At 39.3% G+C, this 12,421-nt stretch overlaps 1 protein-coding gene across 1 annotated transcript in view; it reads left to right on the plus strand.

The window, feature by feature from the left end:
• The first annotated feature begins 5,910 nt into the window (after positions 1-5,910).
• The window catches only part of LOC114632732 (cullin-1-like), a 28,676-nt gene continuing 22,165 nt past the window's right edge, over positions 5,911-12,421 (plus strand). Inside the window, 1 exon segment of the mRNA XM_028781357.1 lies at positions 5,911-7,156. Coding sequence (XP_028637190.1) covers positions 7,017-7,156 — 140 coding nt within the window. The 5' untranslated portion in view covers positions 5,911-7,016.

A 12,421-nucleotide genomic window follows, 5' to 3' on the forward strand; every position in this document is an offset into this window, starting at 1 on the left:
TTAATAAAACTGACTTTGTTTCAATAAGAACAATAGGAATCAAAATGACTTTTCTTACCAGGGTGGGAAATACAGAAGTAATACTTGTTTGAAGGAGTGGAGACAAGTCAGGAGGTTAGACTTGACCTGTAAAAGATATCCTTCTCAGAGTGCCAAGGGGGAAAAAGAAGGGTGTAGTGTGTAAGTGCCTTAAGAAGAAAGTGGTGCTCTCACAGTTTTGAGTTGACCAACAGAGCCTTCCTTTATAGGCTGGGAAGTTAGGTAGAAAGAAGGAAGGAAAAACTGCTTAGGAATTTTCACATGAGATTTTGCAGTCAACTTCCTTCATTTCTGTTTGTGTCCTGAGACTGGGAGACTAAGTGTAATGGTGACGACTGCTTGGCAGAGGAACTTCAGGGCAGGCTAGCACTTGGCCTCTGTGGCTGCGGTATTTGCTGGCTTCTCTGAGCCAGGTATACAGAGAACTGTCAATAAAAAGTAGAGTGCAAATGTTTAGAAATTTTGTAGTTTTTGTCAGAAAAGAAATTGTGGGTGACGTGTTCTCGCCCGCGAGATAACACAGACACCAAAGTTCTTCAGCAGATCTTTATTACGATGTTATAGAGGAAAGACCCGCTGGGAAAAAGCCGGCTGCTGGGAACCGGCTGGCGGAAAAGGCCCCGAGCCCCGGGAAGGCCCTGGTTAAATACCCCCTGGAGTGATGTGTACATACCCGGTTGGTTAATTGCCCATAAAATTCTATATGCCCCGGGATGGGCTTGTGACTTCGCGCGCTTTCCCCTCACACAAAGACAGTAAATTACAGAACTTGTGAGAGCATCGGATTGCCAGAGATGTCTCTGCTTTCTACGGCTCTCTACAAGAAATGAAAGTAGAGGCCAAGGGAAAAAATGTGGCTTTTGAAGAGATTAGAGTATTAAACATAAGCGAACATACTTAACACAGTACAATAGAAAAAAAGGTTTGAAGGCCTAAGAATTAGTCAGACAATACCCGTCATGGGCTCAAGGGTATGTGAACTTCCCTTCATTTGCAAGAGTGAATTCAATTAACTTTCCCTTGAGAGGAATACTTTTAGGGGTACCCTGTTCCATAGGGACACCTTAGAATTTCCTCGGGGTTTATCTCACCATGCTTCACTATCTAATATGCAAAGGCCAGTGTGGTTTTTATCCTAAAGGCCCCATTCTGACAAACTTTGACTGCATGGTGCAGACTTTTCTTGTGTACAAAAATGCCAGAGTATGAGATCTCTGAGAATACACCCAGACTTCAGAGGAAGTCTTGGAAGGCCAGGTGACCAGTGACAGAATGAGAAGACCTTCAGTTAGCGCCTGTAGTGCATAAAAGTCGAAGGTCAAGTGTAAACCTGTTGGAGATGCCAGGAACTTGGCATGTTGCCAAGGAAAGCTGACGCCACAGTCAGATAAAACCAGACTAACACAGAGGCCGGGTAGACTGCAGCAGGAAGATCATCCAGATACGGGTGCCGAAGCCCTTTGTCACAGCTCTAGATACTGTGCATCTCTCTGAGAATTGCTTTCCCTTCTAGATAACAGTCTTCTTGTGATCCCACTCTCCCCACCCCCTTTTTTGTCTCCATTTTCTAGCTTTTAGAATAGGAGTGTTCGTTCTGTGCCATTGTATCCTGTGCCATTGTATCCTAGAATTGTATAATTTGGTTTTGGTTTTACAGGGCCTCACAGTTGAGTTTGTCTTGAGGGTCAAAGGAAACTTTGAGCTTGGACTTTGAACAGTGTAGGATGTGAAGACTCTGGAAAATCTTGGTGGACTGAATGCATTTTGCATTATGAGATGGGTACAAGCATTTTGAGTGCCAGGTTGATAAGAAGTAGACTTGTGATGGTTAGTCTTGATTATCAGCTTAGTCAGATTGAGAAGAACCTGAGACATTAGTAAAACACACCTTTGAGTGTATTTGTGAGAGCCTTTCTAGGAAGATTAACCAAGGAGAGAAAACTGTTCCTGAAGGTGATTGGCACTCAGCCTCATCTACCTGCCAGGGTACCCAATAGACCTCTGAAGCTGTGACTAACATTCCTGTTCTTATAAATTATGTCAGGTATTTTGTCATAGCAGTGAAATAGGTAACTAATTTATTTGTGAATTCTGCTAGTAAATATGTGGGCTGTCCTCCCTATTCTTATAAATATTCTTATAAATAGCCAAAGTCTGGTGTACACATTCAGGAGTTCCTGTGGGTCTGAATAACTTTACAGTACATTTCTTCTTTTTCTAAAGTCTATTTATTTTCATTTTATTTATATATGAGTACACTGTATCAGACATGCCAGAAGAGGGCATCAGATCCCATTACAGATGGTTGTGAATCACCATGTTGTTGCTGGGATTTGAACTCTAGAAGAACAGGCAGTGTTCTTAATCACTGAGCCATCTCTCTAGCCCTACAGTACATTTCTTAAGTATGTGCCAGATTGCAAGTAAAAGCCAGGGTGTTGTGTATACTTTTGACCAAGAGGTAGAAAATGAATAATTTATGGAGTAATGCCCAGAATCATTTAAATTTTTATCATAGTAAAATGTTACTGTACTAAGGCTGCAGAGATGGCTCATTGGGTAAATCACTTGGCACACAGTTGTAAGGACCAGAATTTATATTTTTACTCCCAGGTAAATGCTGGTGGGCATGGTGGGCCTCCTGTAATTCTAGCATTCAGAAGACAGACATGATTCTAAGAACGAGCTATCTGGCTAGACTAGCAGAATTGGCAAACTTTGGGTTTAAGTGAGAGACCCTGCCTGTCTGGATGTGTATGGAAGAGAGCAGTTAAGAAAGACATCCCACATCAGCCTGGCCTTCATCCACCTATGTGTGCACACTGTACCCACAAATGAATAAGACACCAAACTAGAAACACTAAATTTTATCTTATTTAAAAGCAAATTTTAGATGTATTTTTTCATTACCACTCAGCTTTATTTTCAGAAAGCATTGTAACATTTTGTCTTCCTAGAGTTTTTTTTTAATTTTTTTACTTTATTTTATTTTAGTCTTTTTGTTTTTCAGCAGCAATCAATCTAACCAAAGCAGTTACAGTCTTTTTCTTGAAAACCCCTAATTCTTGTGTTCCTGTTACATCTCTGATTTGAATCATCTCATTTTAACACTTCTCAGCTTTGGCTCCAGCACAGCATCTGCTAAATGTTTTTAGTCTTAGTTTATAGAAATGAAATCAGGTATGACACATTCTGGAGGGCTTGAGGAAGAATTGAGATGAGTACACAGTTGTTTACCCATAAGGTTATGTATTCGGCCTTTAAGTAGAGATGTACTTAAAAGTCTTACGAATTTATATTCTTTGGTGCTCGTCTTTCAGAGGAATGATGCCTGAAGAAACACATTCAGGTTTCTGACCTTTAAGTTAATGCAGTTGGTGGCTCTGAGATAGCTAGGTCTTACAGAGTGGAGGCTGTCCTTCTTGAGTATACATACAGCTTTAGGCCTGTTTATTTTGACCTCTGTGTTCCATTCTATTGTTCTTAAGACAGAAGTGAAGACTGGAAGCTATTGTAATTCACCTAGGCTTCATGAGCCAATGTATGAAGCAACAACTGGTTCTGCCATCTGTGTCTGTTATTGGTTGGTGATGTTTTCTGCCTTAGTTGCCTATCAGAAATATGTGAGCTGTGCATCTTCCATTGGAATTGGAAGGAGCCTGCATGGCTGGGGTTCCTGAAGAACACTGACTTGGTAGGGGGACCTAGGTTGCTGCCTTAGCTGTCATTACTTCCCCTGCTGGCAACCTAATCTACAGGCTGTTGGGACCACACTCCCAAATTTTGTAGCAGATCTGCAGATGATGTGTTCTCAAAAGCTTGTGGAGCTTTGTCACTCAGCTTGGTAATCCTGTAATGCCAACAGCACTTGAAAACAGCCCAATTTTCTAAGTGTGTCTTAAGATTTTGTTGAATTCACTGTAAGTTTTGGAGAGCGCTTAAACTTTCTGGATGTGTAATCAGAAAAGTAGAAACTTTTACTTCTTAAACTATCTGAACTCTGACTTAGGAAATCTGCTGGAATTTTCAGGTTTTTAATGACTTAGATGTTAGAATATAGAGGATGTATAGTGTTAAAATCAACAGTGATAATAAGCTAGTCATTTGTGGGTACCAATATTCTGCTTTACTGCTCTAGTTTTGCAGTCAGTTCATCTCGCCAGCATTGGGTGGTATAAAGGCAGATTAAGCATACATGCTTGTATTTTTGCACACATAATCTAGGTTGGCAGACTGTAAAGCCACAGCCTACATGGCTGTTGGAGTGGTCTAATGGACAATCCTAACTTGCTGAGGTGTCCTGTGTGGAGAGACTGCTCAGAGGTATAAATCAACACAGGGTAGCTTTAGCTACAGGCTGCTCTGCTCTCCTGGTCCCTGCAAGTTATAAGGCCCTATGAAGCAAGGACAGAAGTAACTGCGGGGTTTGCCCTGGGTTTTATGACCTGAATTATAAATCACCTTCTCAGCTCAATTGGCTTTCTGCTCTTTATTTCACAAATGCACATAAGTTAAGATTATTTGCCTACACTGGGGGCTGTACCAGCTTGTGATCTGCCCTTGAGATGTTTCTGCAGTGTGCTTATGTTTAACAGTTCTTTCAGTCTTAGATTTGGGTTCCTCTGCTGTATCAATTACAACATACTAGGGTTAGGCTCTCTGGGAGATATTACAAATGTAAGGTAAGGTTCTTTACACTTACCCTCTTATCTAGATACTGACTTGGAAATCTTTGAGGACCTCAGATTGGTTGATTGTGAATTTAGATACTTAGTATGGATAACTAGAGAGAAGGGATCAGGCAGTTAGAAATTAAGGCACAGAATGCAAAAGCAGGGGAGGGCAGTACAAAACACTGCATAGAGTATGTATCAGGCATATTGTTTGTGCTGGAAAGGAAAATATTTTGTGTATGCATGTGCCAGGCAAGTGGGTAGATGTTAAGAGGACAGCTTGCAGGATAGTATGGTCCTGGGGATTGACCATCAATTTGGAATCAGGCTGACAGTTTCAGGTGTGCTGTTTTAAGAAGGGACAAGGGTTGGGTACAGATGGATAGATGTATGAGAATCCAGTTTATAAAAATGATGATGACCACTGGAAGAGGAACCAATAGAGATTCAATTCAATGTGAAGTGTCCTTGGCAGTATCAATAGCACTCTTATCAGAATCCCTCCAAGAGTCCTAAGAGTTGGGTACAGTGATGTTCCCAATTCTGGTTGAGCTACTCATGGAATAGACTCTAGTGCTGGAGAATATTTCCTCCATCGATGGTAGGAATTAGAAGTTACTGCACAGCTGATTCTAGTTTGGACACATTGAGGTTCTCCATGGGGAAATGGTAAAGAATTGATAGGGAGTTTAGGTGTAGAAGTTGATGCTATTAGATGGTAGCGTCAGTCTAAGGCTGATTATTATCGAGTGGGGTAGTATTATGTTTCCCCCAAGGTGAGTAAAAAAAAGATTGAAACTGTGTAGGAAACATTTGCTGAATTGTTAGTCTCTTTATATTTGAAGGAATCTTGGCATTGTATTGCTTATGTTTCACATTTGAATATATGAAATGAAATACATTTAGGATCGGAATGATGGTGTAGTTTCATAAAATATTTAGTCCTATGACTCACATCATAAATGTTAGAGATGATTGAACTTTCTGTAGACAGAAGTTAAATTATACTCATGACCTACAAGGGCCTTAAATGGGCCTTGTGTTGTGTGGAGTTTTGTAATGTTGATGAAAAGATCCGGTGTGCTGAATGACTTGAGGTATCTCAGGCTTCGATTTGTGGACTAGCCACCTGTGCTGACATCTGTTATCCCATTGTCTTCATTGACATTTATTTAGTTAAAGTCATTAAAAAATTCAGTATTTTTGATATGCACTTAGAAACACTTATGTAAAACCTCTACATTTTAATGTGATGTGTATAAACAATTATATAGAATGTCTACTTTGTGAAGTACCAACTAAATAAGAATGGTATTCCATAGGGTCCTTGACCAGTGACTCCAACATCAGAGGCATTATAGATTGTGTTTTGAAGTAGCACCATACACTTAGAAATAATAACCATATTATCACATTATTTTCATATTAACAATACCATAACAACTTGGTAAGCATTTACTGTCAAATAGTCTATCTATGTTTTATATATTTTATTATCTTTAAATTTTACAGCAACCATGTCAGGAAAGTAATTTGCCCCCATTTTGCAGGCTAGGAAGTTCAAGCTTAGTAAGGTGTGAGCTGAGCGTCAAAGCTTGAAATCCAGGGTACTTTGTAAATTTAGATCATTCTTCCTAAATTCCCTTGCAAAAAGAAAGCTCTGTGTCCTTTTATCTTCACACTTACCAATGTTAGCTTTTCTTCCAGGTGCTAAACAAAGAATTCCTAAAACTTACAGGCAACTAGTGAGATTGCATTGCTTTTCCTACTTTTTAGCTAAACTCTTCTCATTTTAATGGGAATTTCCTAAGCATGTTCTCTGCTGTTTCAAGTTTGTCTCACTATTATGTAGGTCCAGTGCTATGTTTCAACCTTTGATAACTTTAGAAGGTAAAGAATGACAATGGTCTCTTAATACTTGTTTTTCTCAACGTTTTTTAAGAGCAGTAATAGTTGAATGATTTTGGATGAGACGTCTAAACATATTTTACATACATACCATATAGTGAGTTTAATTTCCATGTAGATAGTGAGAATGTCTGAAATACCTATAGACACCCACAGATTGTTCTGTCAGAGTGTGTTGTCCTGTTACTGACCCCAGAAAGTAGAATTGATCAGTTCTCTTTTATTTTCTCTTCAGGTTTGCCTGCAATGAGACTTTACTCTTTACACTTAAAGAACGTTCTTTCTGAGCTGCTGTGAATAAATTTGGAATGATATTGTCTATTTTCAACTAATGGAGGACTAGCTGTATCTTGAACAAGGATTGCTGTACTGGACAACTTCAGAACATTGCTCACAATGTCATCAAACAGGAGTCAGAATCCTCATGGACTGAAGCAGATTGGTCTTGACCAGATCTGGGATGACCTCAGAGCTGGAATTCAGCAAGTGTACACCAGACAAAGCATGGCAAAGTCCAGGTACATGGAGCTCTACACGTATCCTCTTGCTTGAGCTATAGTTGGTGTGTCTAGAGTTGGATTATTTAGTGTTATGGTCTTTGAATTATTAGGAATGTTATGTCATATTTCCTTCTTTGTTTGCCTGTAATAAAATTATAAGTTTATTTTTAGATCTCTTTTTCAGCAGAGGTATTTCGGCTAGATAGATATTTAAGGTGGTGCTGGCTAGTAACCCTAGGAGAGAGAGAGTGTGTGTGTGTGTGTGTGTGTGTGTGTGTGTGTGTGTGTGTGTGTGTAGAGCACTCATGGAGGACAATTTGAAAGAGTCACTTCTCTCCTGCTATCACAGTGTGGGTCTCAGGGTTGAATGTAGATCTTTAGGCTTGTCAACAAGCACTTCTACCTACTGAGGCTCTTGCTAACTTTGTGACTCTCACACACACACACCCCATATCAGTAGGTTCTATGTATGTAAATTCAGCCAACTATAGATTGAAAATATTTGAACAAAAATCTCTATTAAACATGTAGACCTTTTTTTGTCATTATTCTCTGAGTTTGTGACAGCTATTGTGTAGCATTTGCATTGTATTAGGCATTTTAAGTAATCCAGAGATGGTTTGAAGATGTCGGTAAATTATATGCAAATCCATTGTCGTATTTTATCATGTAGTAATTTAGATTTTCCTTGGTAGGTCCTGTAATGAGTACCCCATTGTTTAGCTACTATTCACTGTTCTATTGCCACAATAAGACACCATGACCAAGGCAACTCAGAAAAGAAGACATTTAATTGGGAGCTTTCTTAGAGTTTCAGAGGGTGCGTCCAACAGGCAGGCAGGTATGGTGCCAGAATAGCAACTGAGAAACTCACATCTTATCCACAAATTGGAGGCATGGGGGTTAATGGGGAGAACATTGTATGAGCTTTTGAAACCTCAGAGCCCATTATTCCCAGTGACTCATCTCTACCTAGGCCACACCTTCTAATTGGAAACAGTTCTCTCAACTGTGGAACAAATATGAGCCTATGGTATCCAGTCTCATTCAAATCACCACACCTGTAAATACCAAAAAGTAACTATATAAAATTCAGGTCCTTAGCAGTAATACCCATATTTCTAAGTGCTCAGTGGCTAAATAATAAAATATATTGTAGAAAGTTCTGTGGGAGTATTGTCCTAAGTGGGTTTAAATGCTCATTGTGGCTGCCTTCTTGTTACAAGAGAATAGGATAGTTGTATCACAAACAGTCTGGTCCACAAAGTCCTAAAATACTTTCTATCTATTCTTTACCAGGCAAAAACTGCTTACCAGTTCTGAAGGACACACCTAGAAACAAAAGCTTGAGTATTATGGTCCTATTTGCATTACACAGTTCTAAGAGAGAGTAGTTAACTTTTCTGTTTGTTCTGACAAAACAGCTTAAGGAAATAAGGGTTTATATGTGTTTATAGTTCACAGGCACAGTTCATCACAGCAGGGAAGATGTAGAGGTAGAGTCAGGGTGATCAGGAGTTCAAGGACATCCTCAGCATAGCAAGGTCAAGGCCAGCCTAAAAGAGAAAGATTCCTCTCACGAATTGGGCCTTTCTTCATGAAACTCAGCAGCATTTCATTTTCTACTTAATATTACATGTACAAGAGGTAATTAAAATAAAGGAATTGCCAGGCAGTGATGGCGCACGCCTTTAATCCCAGCACTTGGGAGGCAGAGGCAGGTGGATTTCTGAGTTCGAGGCCAGCCTGGTCTACAGAGTGAATTCCAGGATAGCCAGGGCTACACAGAGAAACCCTGTCTCGAAAAACCCAAATAAAATTAAATGAATGAATGAATCAATCTATCAATCAATCAAAAGAGTATCTTGACTGTCTAGCTGTTTCTGCCAGTGCAGCAGCTCTTAGGTTTCAGACTGTTCTGGGACTTCTCAGCGGTCTTAAAGTAGAGAGTGGGTCTCAATGGTAGAGTGCTTGCTTGTCTAGGTGCACAAGCTTCTGATTTTGATCCTAAGCATGGAAAAAAAATAAGATTACGCATTTTTTATGAGGTCGAGAAATCAGACCTTTTGCCCAGGATTTTGTTATTTCCACTTCTTAGCCTTTGTTCAGTCCTTAGGGAAGAAATCTTTATAATATGGCAGTCAGGCCTACCAAGCATTACCTGAGGCAGCGCTGTGCTGATGGCTTTCCTTTTCCTATTGAGTGAATTCTCAAAACTTTGTCTTTTCTGTTTTTCTCTCAGTGGTGGTCTGAACTGAAAATTGTCTTCTCATTTTCCCAGCAACCCTATAAGGGTCTCATCCATGTTTCAGTCTTGGCTGTTTACCTCAGCAAGCCATTTGTACCACTAGGACTAGAATATTTACTTACCCAGTATGCTCAGCTCTTGCGTCTTCAAGCACAGGCTAGTCTTTAATGCTGCAGAACCTGGTAGTTATCTCCTCACTGCTGGCTGCTGTTGCTACTCAGATCTGCAGTTTCCTCTGCATTATCTTTTATAGGCACTTCTATAGGGATGGGAAGGAGACAGGAGGCAGGTGACAACTTCCTTCTGCTTGTCTACTGCAGATTTCTGTTTCCCTTTGTAGAAAATAATTACAGAAAAGCAGATCAAACAACAAATAGATTGTTTTCAAAATAGATTGCTGATGGTCTCCATCATTTCTGGAGTAACCGTCTAAACCAACAAACATATTTGGATGTTTCATCTTGTATGTTTAGGAGTCTTATACCTACCTGACTTTGCTCAGTTGCTAGGATGGCTTATAGCAGATGAACTTAAACATAGGAAAGTTTTCCAAACTTTTTCAAATGTGATCTACCATTTTGGTAGGTCTATAATTGTCCACACTTTTAGAATATGACTCAGCCAAATCTATACCAGGGATATCTGATTCTAGCTGCTCAGGAAGCTGAGGCAGGGTTCTTATGGATTTAAGTTCTGCATGGACTCTGTACTGAGGCAGGTTCAAAACCAGCCTTGGCAACTTAGTGAGGCCTTATTTGTGAAGTAAATACAAGGGAGCTGAGGCTATAGCACAGTGAATGGTAGGGCACTTGCCTAGCATTGTGAGGTCTTGGGTTTAATCTCAGTGCTGCGAACATAAATTAAGGCTCCAAAAGGAATAACTAGTTCATATAAGGAAATGTAGCTAGTAACCATGGGAAAATACTCAGCCTCCTGACTACTGAAGAAATGAGGGATTATAGTGAGATTTTTAGAAACTGTAATCAGGTGGAAAATGTAAAGAAATGTTTATAGCCAGTGTTTGGGACTCTGGGGAGAGGGGTGGGCTGATCTCTTGCAGAGCAGATGGGAGCATTACTGTGATTTTTCTGGAGAGAAATGTAGAAACTCATTTCTCAAGAGATAACAATATATGATGCCCCATCAATTTATTTATTTTTTAACCTTTAACTCTACCTTAAAGAAACAGTAGCTAAATTATGTGCTCAAGGTTCTTTCATATTTTGATAAGAAACAGTAGAAACTAGCTTCAGTTTCCTGATATAGTTAGTCATCAAATGTGTAAGGCTGTGTAGCTCTGTAGTAGAGTCTGTACTCAGCTACCCAGAGCACTGACTTCAACCCCAGCACCACCACCAAGATGCCCTGAAGATTGTTGATTGACATGGGATCGTGCTCATCTGTACCCTGAATGACTGCTTCTGCAAACATTCTTCCTGTTGTCCTCTGTGGACAGTGGCTCTGCTTGTGTGTTAGGGTTGGAGGTTGTTTTTTAAAAGCAGTTCTCTTCCTTTCTTTGTATGTTTTCAGTATAAACATGCATTTATATAAAAATATAACTTGATAAAGATATACTCCATAGAAATTACTGCCATGTAAGTGGTTAATGAAGTGATTCAACTTATTTGTTTGTTCTTTATTAGTACAAATATGGTATATTTGCTACTTTCCTTTAAAACTTAATGCATGGTCTATATGTTCAGATTAAACATTATAAAATGGGTTTTGGTATGATGCTCAGTGGTTAAGAACACTGACCACTCTTGTGAGAATTTGTATTCTATTCTCAGCACCACATGGTGGCTCACAACCACCCGGAGCTTTCATTCTAGTGACCAAGTACCATCTTCTGTTTTCCACAAGAACGAGGCAGAGACTTGGTGTGCATATATGAACCTTCAGGTACTCAGACATACTCAGAAAATAAAAATAAGTAAAGCCTTTACAAATGAAAGAACTCTACAGTTTATCACAGTCAATTGCAGGTAAACTTTGCTTTTGAAATATCCCATGAGATGTAGTTACTTGGTTTGGTGGGATATTTTTTTTTCCATAAATGAATGTAATTGTAAAGTGGAGAGACCTGTTTTATGACTTCCAAGTCTGATTATACCAGTGATATTATGCCTCTTGCTGTTGTCATTTTCACAAGCATTCCAGTCGTCGATGAAAGCAGAAAGCTGGTTTGGTTTGGTTTATGGTGCTACGAATTGAACTCTGCTACTGAGGTTTTTTTTTACTAGCCTAACAAGAAGTGTTTTTAATACATCTTCCAATGCAGTCTTTTAAGTGGATGTCAGTAGAAATGGTGCCGGTTCCAGCAATTTGGGAAGAAGGGACTAGAAAGTGGTTCTGTTTACTTTTGTTGCTTTATTTGGATTTTCTATTAAAAAATAGAATAGGTCCTTTACCAGACCTTGCATAAAGCAGGTACCTCAGGGAGTACCTGTTATAAGAGGCCACCAATAGGATTCTGTTAAGACTTTTATTTCTATTAAGCCTGAAGAACCCATAGCAAATGAATCATTTCTTTGATGTTGGAAGAGTTGTAGGGTCATTTTCAAAGCCTGAACCCATCTTGGTCCTGTAACATAACCTACTGTGTCACAGCATTTCCCACCCACTGCTAGTAGGAAACCCCATCAGACCTCAGAGACGTATAGATCACAGCTTAGGCTCCTGTCAGCTCTATTGCCCAAGAAACTGAAGGAGTTCTTGGAAAAGAACCCAGTGTTTAAGAAGTCAGTGTGTGGGTTTGTTATGGTCTATGGCTGACAGTATTATACAGCCGACCATTGTCTGTAAAATAAAGCTTCTATTTTATTGAGTTGGATTTTCTTTTATTCCTACTACTAAGTATTATGCTTCTTTATTCTTGTATTTTATTTTTTGGTCACATTGTACTTTATTTTCGCTTTAAAATGATTTGTAACTAGCTCTCTTCTATTTAGTATATTAGATAACATCCATTTTATACCATGCATCTATATTCCATTGTTTTTATAGTAGAATTTATTATAGTATATGTGACTATATCACATTTTGTCCTTCCA

This window comes from Grammomys surdaster, unplaced genomic scaffold (assembly GCF_004785775.1).
Source record: "Grammomys surdaster isolate TR1022 unplaced genomic scaffold, NIH_TR_1.0 409, whole genome shotgun sequence".
In the NCBI taxonomy this organism is placed as follows: domain Eukaryota; kingdom Metazoa; phylum Chordata; class Mammalia; order Rodentia; family Muridae; genus Grammomys; species Grammomys surdaster.